The sequence below is a fragment of the Symphodus melops genome (assembly GCF_947650265.1).
Source record: "Symphodus melops genome assembly, chromosome: 7".
NCBI lineage: Eukaryota > Metazoa > Chordata > Actinopteri > Labriformes > Labridae > Symphodus > Symphodus melops.
In genome coordinates this window covers 9,494,792-9,507,886 of record NC_136697.1, presented here as the reverse complement: position 1 = coordinate 9,507,886, position 13,095 = coordinate 9,494,792, and the positions used below count along the sequence as shown (strand labels likewise).

The 13,095-nt window shown below is 40.3% G+C and overlaps 2 protein-coding genes across 3 annotated transcripts; one reads left to right on the top strand and one right to left on the bottom strand.

Annotated features, from left to right (window-relative positions):
• Positions 1 to 4,866: 4,866 nt before the first annotated feature.
• On the top strand, positions 4,867 to 6,865 carry mul3 (mitochondrial E3 ubiquitin protein ligase 3). Of its 2 annotated transcripts, none has more exons than XM_079348684.1 (5): positions 4,867 to 4,969; positions 5,078 to 5,207; positions 5,309 to 5,396; positions 5,476 to 5,596; positions 5,675 to 6,865. In XM_079348684.1, exons 2-5 carry the CDS (start codon positions 5,091 to 5,093, stop codon positions 6,165 to 6,167), a joined length of 819 nt encoding a protein of 272 aa, XP_079204810.1. In that variant the 5' UTR covers positions 4,867 to 4,969; positions 5,078 to 5,090; the 3' UTR covers positions 6,168 to 6,865. The 2 variants fall into 2 exon arrangements, with proteins under 2 accessions (XP_079204810.1, XP_079204811.1); XM_079348685.1 differs by having other exon boundaries at positions 5,051 to 5,207.
• Positions 6,866 to 7,306: 441 nt separating this feature from the next.
• On the bottom strand, positions 7,307 to 13,095 carry eif2b5 (eukaryotic translation initiation factor 2B, subunit 5 epsilon). The gene is made up of 16 exons (XM_079349495.1): positions 12,865 to 13,095; positions 12,514 to 12,638; positions 12,242 to 12,427; positions 11,973 to 12,150; positions 11,814 to 11,894; positions 11,656 to 11,733; positions 11,263 to 11,575; positions 11,026 to 11,171; positions 10,423 to 10,567; positions 10,229 to 10,330; positions 10,027 to 10,128; positions 9,252 to 9,342; positions 9,040 to 9,163; positions 8,825 to 8,950; positions 8,275 to 8,385; positions 7,307 to 7,570 (listed from the first exon to the last, which is right to left on the bottom strand). Exons 1-16 carry the CDS (start codon positions 13,021 to 13,023, stop codon positions 7,508 to 7,510), a joined length of 2,130 nt encoding a protein of 709 aa, XP_079205621.1. The 5' UTR covers positions 13,024 to 13,095; the 3' UTR covers positions 7,307 to 7,507.

The window sequence follows — 13,095 nt, the reverse complement described above, 5'->3', positions numbered from 1 at the left end:
AAAGAGAATCGGAGGGGTGAAAGTATCTTCCCAGCAGGGAAGTCTGAATCATTGAGACTGTTGACTGTTTGTGAGAACCTGATAACATGATGAGAGAGTCCATAAATCCTGATAATACAAGATGAAATATTTCAGACGGTACAACTAGCAATAAAAAATGTCTTCTTTTTTTTTTAAAGGTACTAAGAATAACTCCTCTGTTTGGTTTCTGTTTTGGAAACAGCATATTGTGGGACTTTAAAGTGCTCCATAAAGCATTTGAAAGTAGGATTTTTTCAACTGTGTCATTAATCAATTAAAATAGAAACACAAAATTCAGCAAAAATGCAGAGACGTTTGAGCAGTTATTCTCCAAGGTCAAACACAAAGTAGATGTACAAGCCAGTTGAAGTAGTTTCTCATCAGTATTGCACAGAAGTTCATGTAGAGAATGCAAAAAAAACTCTTGATTTCTCCTCTTTCCACCATGAGCTTCATTCTTTTAGTACACACATAAATTGAACTATTTTCTCTAAAAAAGATAAGAAATGAAGTTTATATGCCCACCTAGAGTATGACTGTCCAATATATTTATTACACAGAAATAAATTAAATCAGACTAACTATTTTATCTCAGAGAGGATGGTTGACTTTTGACTCCCACTTTCGTTTATGGTCAGGGTGCCCAGGAGTCTTGGCCAGCATAAGCCTGCCTCTTCTGCCCCCAGAGCGTCAGGAAGCTTTGCAAAGAAAGGATCCATCTTTCAGAAAAGACCATTTATGACCACTGTTGATCCAAGTGTCGTCTGGCAACATAACCAAATGGTACTAATAGTGTTTATCCCCCTGATGTATGCTCGACTAGTTTCATGTCAGGATATTTGAATTTTCAGCTCAATATGATTTTTTACCATTGTGTAAATGCAGCAAACACAGTAAAAAAAAAAAACACATTTTAAAAACAGGAAGGCTCTAAATGTGGAGATAATCCGTCAGGTATTCAAACCATAAAAGATATGCTGAGGTCCTGGGATGTCTGATCACCAGGTTTCCATTTCAAAGGGATGACAGCTCCTTTATTTATGTATTTAAAGCCTTCTTTCTCAGTAGTGTATTTTTTAAAGGTTTTCTTTGCGTGGGCATTATAATTTACATCCTACAGGAAAGCTTCATGGAATGCCAGAGAAACAAGTTCAAGGAAGAGAGGTCTCCTTTGTGGTCCAGGAGATTTTTTTAAAAGTTTGACACAAAAAGACACCATCATTTTTTTTAATTGCTTTATTTGTTGCAGATCTATCATGAAATGAAGTTTTGTATGTGCCTCGAATTGGAGTAAAATCTTCAAGATGCTGTCAATAAGATGACACTCAACATTATAAGGGTGGCTTGGAGTGGGAGTCAGAGGGGCCTCCTGTCAAGCCTGCTGGGAACTGAGACTAACAAAGTTGGTATGTTAAATGCACGTACACTCTCTCACACACATTTGTATAACTAAAACTACATGATATTAAGCAGAGATCATTTGCAGCAATACTGGTTCTGCTCGCCCTTTTCAAGAAGAGTTCCAAGTTCCTGTACAGTTTAGATGAGGTCTGTGTTGAATTTTGATATTGTCATTGACTTGTTTAACCATTGCTTAAATTCTATCAGATGGTTCCTTACATTGTGTTTCTTTTTCATAGGAACCAGCAAGCTCATTCCCAACCATCATCTTTCATTATGCAGGGAATCCCCTCCTTGCTGAGAAAGCTTCAGTAAAGATGGATGGAGTCACCATCAGGAGAACTGGATGTACCACAGGCTCTGCAGTGTCTACTTGAGGTGTTTTTCCTGTTTCAAGTGGAGAAACACACACTCATTTATAGAACAGTATTTGTTCAAACTAGGAAATGGTATGAAAGGAGTGTCTAGACCTGTTTTTAAAATGTTCAATCGGCTTTCATGGTAATAAATGAAATTCAATTAAATAGTTATTGATAAGAAAGTGTTTGCAAATCATTAGGCCGATTGTTCTTTTGTTTTTGCAGCTTGAATATAATCAGTCATTTTTATTCAGTATCTTCTTTATTCAGGTAATTCCAAATGTTGAGGGTGACCAGTGACTTTTCATATTCACATCTATTTGAATTTTGTTGTATGTGGTGCTATTATATTTTAATGACTGTGTGCATGAAATAATTAAATTAAAAAAACATACAAACATCTGTAGAATTCAAATTTTCCTTCATCTTTGTTGAAGCTTCATGCCTTGAAGCAATACAACTTTCAGTTAATGACTGTGGTAGTGCATTGTTATAGTCCTTTATACTGATAAAATGTTACAGAATCTGTTTTTGTTGGATAATTCCTCATCGTAAATATCTTAAAATTGGGGCATTTAAGCCTTTAAGTGTCAGTTTAAAGTGGATGTAGTCAGTGTAACGTACTGTTTTTATGTAGGACAACTACAGTACGTTGTTAGGTTAAATACAGTCAATTTGAAATCACCTCTCTTTTTCTTCAACTAACAATACGTTGATAATAGTTTACTGTATGTTACTGATTTTTTTGTTTTTCAGTTTGAATAAGCAGCAGAAATTAAATTAATGTATCAAGGTAATTCCACAAAATGCGTAAAAAAAAGCTTTTAAACATTTGAGCGAAATGCCTTCCATACATTAATACTGGCACCGATGTTTGAGCTGAATCTCGACTGCTGTCAGTGAGCATGCAAGAACAGACATATGAGGAGAACGCATGAAAACTCTGTAAAACTTTGGTTCTGTGACATTCAATTCAATAAAAAAAAAAACAACTTTATTTGTCCCCGGGGGGCAATTAACAACTATTTGTGAAAACCAATAGATCAACAAAAGAGGAAACATGTCCAGGTTTTTTTTCTTCTATTGAACAACTCTACTCACAGGTGTAGAGCCTAAAGAGAAAACTAATGGGAAACAGTGTTTAACTGAGTAGTAGTCATATTTTTTCCTGTCATTTGGCTGCTATCTACACCTGTTGTTTCCAGACTGTTTACCAAGACAACATAGACAGCTATTTAGTACACAGAGAGAGGGGCAGAGAAAAAAGGAAGCTGGCAGAGTTCTGTGAGGCTTGACTTTATGATGCATGGCTGTTATGTAAAAAACAATCAGAAGACTAACTGCCTCAGAGTCTCTCCAAGGGCCAATGAATCTGACATGGTGACATGATTAACAAGAAGGGAGAGAAGTGACAATTATTGGACATTGTTGTGTCTTTTTTACTGTAATTTACTGGAATGTTTTGTGGAAAATCTTCCTCGATGGAACAGGTAACACCTCATAGACATCAGCAGTTTGTGATGAGGGACGCTTTCAGTCTCCGTAGAAGCAGCATGAATCACCCCTGTTAGCGTTCAGACTGATAACATAATCCAATAGGTCACCACAAAGATAACAAGAAATGGAGGTTACAATAATGATAATAAAAACGTCCTGCAGATATGATTACACAGGATTATAGGAAAGATGTACACATAACGCTAAATATTTGCTTTGTAAGGTGACCAGAGAGTTTTGAAAGGTGCCTTTAAATAAAATGCATTATCATTAGTATTAGTATCATTATTATTAGTATTCTTAGTATTATTATTATTAGTAGTAGTAGTAGTAGTAGTTTTGTCAAAATTATTCATGTTGTGTCAAAGTGGGCAGCAAACAGAAACAAGCAGTCAAGTTCAGGATGTTCCTAACGCAGTCAGTGTCCTGGTGAAATATGTTTCAGACTGAGCACATCACAACATTTATACAAGTAAACAACATTGAATTAGTTTGAAGTGTGGCTACACTTCATTGAACCTTCATTCCTCGTTGTTAACTTCCACATGCCTGGGCTCCGGTCCAATAGTTACTATATGCAAGTTTAACCTGACAAAGCCAACAAAAAACTTAAAATACTGACAAAATGCAATGTGTTTCGACGAGATGCCATTCGTCCACTGTGCTGAGAATGAAGGCTCATTAAACGGAGCTGCAGCCCCAGCTAGTGGCGGATGGTTTGAGTGACAGGTGCAGAGAAAGGGGGACAACTTCCAGGTATTATTTTCACATTGGTGAAATAAACCCCAGTGCATGTTGGATACGTCTCCTAATTTCATTGACCAAAACGCTACAATACAAATAATGGAAAGGTAACATTTTTGTATATTTATTTAATTTAATTCTAATAATCATCTAAGATTTGAATGAAAAATTGGTGCCACGTTAATCAGCCATGATTTCAACGAATTATATAAAACTAAACAAATATAAACCAAAAAGGAACTCTGTATTAATAAAACTTGTACATTGTGTTACGTACGTGGGTTGGTATCCTTATTTTTCAGTTATTGTACATTTTAAAGAGATTTGTTGTGATTTGTGACAGTATTGAAAAGATGAAAAGCAAACATTTCTATTTTTTGCGTTACCCTTTTTTCCTTGAGCCTTTAATTCAGAAAAACATGTTGCCTACTTATGGACTTCATTATTTTTATTGTGTATTTGTAAATCAGTTGTTGCACATTTTACAAAAAGAAAATGTAATTTACATTTTCTACATTTATTATATTTATTTATTATTATTTATATTACAATTTATATATTTACTTGTACTTACATTTATGTACATAATTCAGGAAGCCCACTGGGGCAGAACAAAATGCTTTCATCTCAGGCTGAGCACATGTCGCTGGGATGACAAACTTAGTTTCAACATGTTCAAGAACACAAACATAATATATAAATATTGTGCTTCTAATATACGTATATATTATATTTATGGTGAATAAGGTAAAACTCTTGACCGGACACTACTGCCGCCTGGTGGTCAAACACGGAAAGCAAAAACGTTGCTCGTCTTCTATTGGCTGATGAAACATGACGCAGCACGTGCAAATAAGGAAGTGAAACCAAAGAAATTGTGGGTTTTGTTTTCGATGCAACTGACCAAATTTCAGATGTGATAAGGTTTAACCTGCTAATTTTATCAGGTATTTCTTTTAAACTTGTTTGTATGTTATTGTATCGACTTCTACATTTTTAAAGTTTAAATCTAGAGTCGTTTAAATCAGTCTGTTTGTTGATCGTTGTGTTTTTAGATAACTTCCAGACATGGGGGACTTTCCTGTAAACACGCTGGTTGTGATTGGTGTGGGGTCCAGCTTTGCCTTCTCCAGCCTTTTCTATCATTTGTATCAAGAAAAAAAGAAGGAGTTGGTCAAGCTGAAGGCAAGTTTATAATTTTTAAGTCTCATTAAGATATAAATGCAGCTGTTTTATGTTTTAAATATATATATATATTATATATATTAATATATACATCTTCTTAGGAGATACCTGTTTTCAAGCCAGATCGTCATTTGGTTCAAGTGCTGAAGTCCTCCCCCCTCAGGAGACTCCAGTATGTTGCTGTTGAAGGTATGTTTGATAAATGTTATTTTTATTTTTAATGGGGTTTAGAAGAAGAGTTACAATTTATGTTGTACCTGATCTGCAGGTCTGGTCCAGGCAGATGGGGAGTCTCTGGCCAGCAAGTTTGTCCCACGATGCTTCGGTGTGATTCAGAAGATATCAGTGGAGGAAACCTGGAAATACTGGAACTCCCTCAGTGGGACATGGTACAGAAAGCTGCAGATTTAAAACAAAATGTATTTAAATCCAATAGCCTTTTGATTTGTGACTGATAACTTTTACAGGAATTCTCGGACAATGAACAAAAAAGAAACCAACAACTCAGTGCCTTTTAGTCTGGTCAGCCCTGGAGCCTACATCAATGACTCGTTTGTGAAGGTTCATAACCCTCTAGAGGCCTCTGGGGACTATCTGGAGAGGGTGCATTTCAAAGTGAGACGAGCTGAGGAGGGCTTGGTGGACGTGGTGTTGCAGGGAATCAGCGGGGAGAAACCTTCTGCGATGAAGGAGAGCGAGGAGCTCCTGCGAGTGGGGAGCACCCTGACTGGTTTTGGTGAGGTGGTGCTGGAGGGCGGCCAGGTGATGAGGCTGCAGGCGCCACAGGACGGCCGTGAATTTGTCCTGGTACCCTCTGACCACAGGAGCTTCTTGGACAGGCACGAGAGATCGGCCAGCATGTGGAAGACACTGGCAGCTGTCACCGGCCTCACAGGGGCTTCAATTCTAGCTAAAGTCATCTTTGGCATGGTGGGAAAACAAGATGACGGAAAGAAGTAAAGTTCACGAAAGGCTGCAGGTGAAACCGCTTAAAATGTTCACCAAAGGTGTTTCACCCCAATACTGCCTCAGGTGATTTGTTCCAAAGTCACAAACTTTGTAAAGATTCCAGTCTGACTGTTTTTTTTCTGCTCTGATTCAAGGTGCAGCAAGTGTACCTTGAATGTACGGTGGCCATCAGAGTCAAAACACAACAGCATTGGATTGTATATAAAAAATTAAAAAAAACATAGAACAGAAGGCATGACATTTAACATGACACTAAATTTTACATCTATAAATCTTGTAATCAGAGAAACAATTAATCACATTACTTTTGTAATATGTCGTTTATGAAACGTTATTCTGATTGTGTGTTTTAAGATTTAAAAACAAAACATTCCTGTTCTAAAACACGCTTAAAGACTTTTTTGTGAAAAAGGTGACAGGAAATCCAAGTGGAAAAAGTGGGTTTATCGGGTTTTTTTCCAGAGGTCTGTTTTGTCCCTTGTTGGCCACCATACTCGTTAAAGAGGGAACTACTGATTTTGAAGCATTACTTGAATTTGCGGTATCATACCTGATCATCCTGCACCTGATGAGAGCGGCGACTGAGTGGTGATGCTTGGTCTCTTAAAGATTCTGAATAGGCCACGCTGAAGAGAGCTGTTCTTCAACTTTAACTCCTGTAATGTCATAAAGTAGATACATCGAGCGATGACGCTCAAGAGTAGGAAGAAACCTGATCGTTTCACTTCTCTGCAGTAACTGAGCCATAAACATTGTGTACCATGTGATGAAAGTAATCAGTAATCCAGGATATTTTACTTCTTCAGATGTGCGAAACAGAATACAGTCACAGCCACTGTGTAAAGGGAACAATGTGTTGTTAAATTGTATGTTGTAAATCATTTTAGATTTTTTTGGGTGCTTTGATGAAAGATTAAAACTGTGTAAAGAATCAGAGAATATACGGTTATTGAATCTTTGTGTTCATTTAGCCCAGACTGAATGAAATCTACTTCAAAACAGATTCAAAAATGATTTTTAACTTGCTGTACACGATCTTGTAAATATGAAATAAATCTACTTTTCAAACAGCTTCGTGTTTGGTGTCACTTGTTGGTGGTGCAGATAAAAAAGAATGATGCTTAAACACATTTCCAAGCAGCCATGAGGTCTTCCTGCTTTATTTTGGGTGTTGTCGTTCAGAGCACACAGTCTTTACATGATGGGGCATGTGGGGATGGAATACAGACATTAGAGGCAGAAAGCTGCTGTTCAGGGTGACAAACCAGCCGCATCCTTCTTTCAGTTCTCTAGATTCAATGAGTCCTCTTTCCTTTTCTTAATGTTCCTATTTACGCCCCTTCCTCTTCTGAAGACTCCTCAGCCTCCTCCAACCACTGGATGAATTTCTGAAGCTGTTCAAGAAAAAGAAAAAAAGCCCATCAGAGCAGAGAAGGGAGACATCCAGAAAACTACTTAAAATAAACTCTAAATGAACTGCTTATAGATGTGTTTCAAACAACACAAATATTCACAAATGAATGTGAAACTGGGACCAACTATAATGATAACCATGTCAGATTCCTGTGTTTTTTAAATGCTGCCCGGCACGGTTCTTCTTCACGCCCAGATTAACACAGTCACAGTAACAAAGTTGTGACTTCTAGTATTTAGATTTCAAATATAGACTAGTGAATAATTGTTTTAAAACAAGCTCAGCCAATAATGATCATTTCTCAACATTTCTCATTGTCTTTTTGTCGTCTTTTCCTTTCAAATAGCGCTCAGTCCTTTTTTTTTTTTAATGGTAAAATAAGGGCAAACTACTTGAATTTGACCTCATTTCATCTTATTGAATCCTTTTGAATTTTTTTTATTACTCATAAAACGAACATTACATTATTAACTAGCTGTCTCAGTCAATAAGCTTGTCAGCTGTAAACACACTTTCCTCAGAGCACTTACAGAAAGGATGAAGCCCCCTCTTCTAATCTGATTATAAACACACTATGCAATCCAAACTCAAATGTTTTACTTCTTCATGTGATGATATCTTCACACCCTCAGTCTTTCTTAAGGCCTGTCCTGTGTGACCCTGATAACCCTGCTCTGGACTTACCCCCTGGTTCTTGCGGAGCTGTCTGCTCTTGTCTGTTGTGGCTCCCTGGGAGAACCAGCGGAGAATCGTCTCCTCCTCCAGGATCTCCAGCTGGTACATGTTCATCAGGACCTGCAGAGAAACACATCATGTGTGGTGAACACAAAAGACCTGCTGAACAGTTCCTCATGTTCAAGAGCCATCCTCGTGTTGAAGCCTGAAGTCGTCCTCTAACGTCGTTGATTAACACGCCGCCAGTGCGGCCAGTTATCGCAAAACAAGGAAGTAAACATCTCACACAGCATGCGTACACTTGTACAGAGGGGGGAGTCTGGCAGTTATCGTGTGTCGCACGCAGCGGCCATGGGTTCGAATTTGACCTGAGCCCTTTGCTGCATCTCATCCCCTTCTCTGCCAGCCCAACATTCCCTGTCTCTCTTCAGCTGTCTCATCCAATTAAGGCAAAAAGGCCCAATAATAAGACAGTCAGAGAGTGGTGTAGTGCTCGTCTTGTCTCGGTTTCAGACTGGCTGGACTCCGGATTTTCAATCAACACTGATAACTGACTGACCTTGACCATCGCAGCCCAGTGACTGTCCTGCTCCAGGAAATGTTCCTCAAACGCAGACAGGCAGTCCAGATGGTCCTGAGCTCTCTTCACATAGTTCTTAAACACGGGAGCCCATTTCTTCAGTAACTGAGATGAGAATGAAAGCTCAGTTACAGTGATGATATTTAATACTGTCGTGTTTTTACACAATGTGCCGTCACAAAGAATGTATTTACAGGTAGCAGCAGAGTCACGTATTGTGACGTGGTAATCTGGAGGCCCTGCTGCTGGAAAGGGTACTCCAACACCACCCGGGTTAAAATCTGCATCACCTCCTTCAGACTGATGTTGTAGGCGTACCTGAAGAGGACATGTGTGTGTTAAAGTGACAGGACCAACCAGGTTGTAATAATATAAGAAATGAAGGCAAGTTCATGTTCCTCCTTACTTGAGAGAGTTGATCTCAAGTACAAGATTGTCAAAGCCGATATTTTCCTCCAAACCTCTCTGCAGAGTCCCCAACACCTCCAACTGAAAGACTGAAACACAAATACATCAGAGAGAGAGAGAGAGAGACAGAGAGAGAGAGAGAGAGAGAGAGAGAGAGAGAGAGAGAGAGAGAGAGAGAGAGAGAGAGAGAGAGAGGAGGATGGAACATAGACTGAAACTTAACTACATTTAAACAGTATTTACTCTTTACTTGAGTAAATACTGTTTAAATGTAATCATATTAACTATTCATTTGTTAAACATTATTTGATGAAATATGCTGAGGGGCACCTTTGACATGTTGACAGTTGTGATGATGTGTATTGTCTGATGACAGGTTAGTATGGTCTGTTTCCCTATAAACCATGTCCTCACTTAGCAGACATGAAATGTAATCCTAATTACAAAGACCACAAAGACAACTGAAGCACCAGATGATAAGTGAAAGGCTTTTTCATTCAGCATCATTCAGACTTTTAATGAGATTCCCAAAGTGTTGATCGCTCATAGTGACCTTTTGACCCAGTGAGTGCATGCGTGAATCAGGGATGAATGAACCGTTGATTAAGTGTCTCGTGAAATCTGAGATTTCTTACTTGGACGTTTTAAAAGAAACATTAACAAAATGTGGAGCCGACTCTACGCTCGTGATCAGAGGAGCGGTTAAATCGTTGATTTTGTTGTTTGTCTTTTCACTGTTTTGCCAGCAGGGGGCAGTCATGAACTTCTCTCACCTTTAACATCATCCATCTCAGGCGAGGGAATCACTGGATCGTCAGGATCGTCGGGCTCACTGTCCTCACTTTCACTCTCAGGGTCGGGATTCAACACCAAACCTGACGCATGAAATACAAAATCCATGATGGCGTCACGGGAAATGCCCGTCTGAAGGAAACCATAAGGATACAAAAACAATCAGCCGAGCTGCTCTCGTACCCCACAGACACTGCGACAGCTCTTCATCTTCTGTGTCATCCAGACTGTTGGCCCTCCAGATGTAACCTTTCCCCTCCGCTCCGACCTCTGCGGGGTTAAACACTGAGAGACAGAAGAAACGCAGCTCAGCATAACTAACATGTAAACCTCTTATTCATGCATGTACTTTATATCCTTACATTATCCATACACACCTTTCCGTTTTGTTTTGTCTTTACTGTGACCAACCTCGGCATCATCGCTCAGGAATTCATCGTCATCCTCCTCTTCCTCCTCCTCTGGGTTGTGCATGGACACCACCGTGCCCTCAGGTAGAGAGATGTGAGGTCCAATCACCACCTGGAAAAACACAATCCAGATGAAGAGAGTCAAAGACTTTTCAAATGCTTTCATCCCCAATGGACTTAGTGAGTGAAGTACAACGTTAAAGCTCCCGCAAAAAGACTTTGTGTTGATTTTAGCGCCCATGTAACCCAGAAAGAACAGATTTTTTCCTGTTGAAAGCAGTTGTGTTTTTATTTCCCCTGTTTGTACCTGAACAGTTATAACTCATCAGGAAACTTTACTGTAGAAATGGTTAAAAAAAGAACATTTCTAACTTTGTCTTCCAGCTACCTCCCAGCAGTGCTTACAGACATTCAAAATCACAGTATGGAAATGATCTGTCCATCATGCTCTTGTAGGTAATATCCATGCTTTACAGAAGTAGTTGACTCTCTTAACATAGAAACTGTTCATAGAACTACAAGATGTACAACTTTCGTCAAGAGAAGAAGAGGAAAACATGCACTGCTTACGTTATAAGCGAGGACGCACTGTTTATTCAGTTTGACGCCCTCTTTGACCTCCACATTGTCACACACCACAGACTGGCTGATCTCCACGTTGCTGGCAATGTGAACATTACTCCAGATGTAGGCATGGTCCAGTTTTACATTGTCACCTGTCGTCATAGCAAAGAGGTTCAAACCCATTTCGTAACATGCCGTTTCGTTCATTTTTATTGAGTTTAGGATGGTGGGCAATGAGCTCACCTATGGTGCACTTGTTTCCGATGACACTGTTAGAAATGTAACAGTTTGCGCCGATGCTGGTGTCGCAGCCAATGAGAACGTTCTCCTCCATCTGGCTGCCATGACCCAGACTGACCCCGGACCCTCGGTAGACGTTGTGGCGAGAATACGTGCAGCTCCGCCCCTCCTGGTCGACAAAGTTTGCCTCTGGGGTGAGCGGGTAGACCCACCGCCGCATGATGTCTGATGATACTGAATCGTACATGAGGAGGTTTGACACTCGCACACCGTAACCGTCCTTGGTGGTATGCATGTGTATCTGGTTGCCTAGAATCTAAACAGAAACGAAAGTGAGTGTGTCTCTAGTGTAGCATTACTCTCTTCAAATTCAAAGTGACTGCGGCAGTGTTGTACCTCTTCATTGACCAACATCCCTCGGACAAAGTCATTCCTAGTTTGGTAGTCAAAATTGTCAGTGAAGAGCTCAGCCACCTGAGAAAATGAGAAGACCTCTCGTCACCTGAATCAGTAGTAAAGAGCTGAGCATCTGCTGCCTGTGTGTGGTCACTAACCTGCGGGGAACAGATGCTAATGTGACAGTCCAGCAGGTCGTGTCTAATTTCAAACTCATCACTGCTGCTGTGGAAAATGTTCTGCGAAACAAACGACGGTCAAACGTCAAACAAAACCTTTGCTTGGTGAAGATAAAGATAAAGAGGTGAAACCGTTACCATGGGGAACTGTAGCCTCTTCAGCCCGTGGGTTTTCTGGTAGTGTAAAATACGCTGGCTCTTGCTGTCCATGGCAACAATGACATCGTCCTCCTCACAGCGGGACCTGTGACCTGGTGATGACTCCTTGAAGATAATCGTCATCACAGAGATATTTTTGTCCACCTTTCGACGATGCCTGTACAGTAGAAGCCCCGCATGGCATCACAACAAGTACTTCAGAACATTGTAATGTTTACGGACTTTATAAAAACATAGTTAGGTCTTACTTGTGTTCTTGCACCGCCTGACTGATGTCGATGTTGGAAACCACATCTCCGTAGATCAATACAAAATCAGAGCGTAGGAGAGACTTTGCATCAACATCCCTCAGCACGTCTCCTAAGGAGCGGTACAGCTCTGAGGTGATGATGTGGACTGTGTTTGGAGAGGTGGGTCTGCACCACTTTGACTTCCTGTCAGACACAATGACAGCTCCATGGAGACCAGGCAGGCAGCACAGTTTGTGACCAGTGATCACACATGGAGAGAGAAAACTTACAGCAAGTGTTCCTTGATTTCACCGGCCATCCAGCAGCAGAAGACAAATGTCTCCTGCACCCCAGTGGAGGTGAGGAACTCCAGCGTGTAGTCTATCATGGACACATTAGCCAGCGGCAGCAGAGCCTGTCATCACAAAGCGACACAGTGAAACTACAAATATTTAGAAACAAAAGTACATTTCATCCAATCAAGGCCTTGTGGATTCACGGTGTTGCTACAATACAGATGTTTTATCAGTGTGTAGCTATGATACAGATGTTTCATCTGTGCAGCCTATCTGTCATTGTTTACAGCATGGGAACTTCAGTTAGCCAGTGTTAGCATGCAGTTAGCTTAAGTCGAGGCTCACCCTCGGCCGGTCTTTGGTCACCGGGAAAAATCTCCGATTGAAGCTGTCAGCGACTAAAACAGCCTGAAGTGGCTGCTCCTCTTCTTCTTGTTCACCTGCACCTTTTCTACCTGAAAGGCCTGGACCAGAACGACTCTGTTTTCCTCCTTTACCGGCCATGTTTGACGCACAAACAGCATGAATCGACTGTGTCGTCAGACACCACTACGGTGTCTGCAGTAGGACAAACTT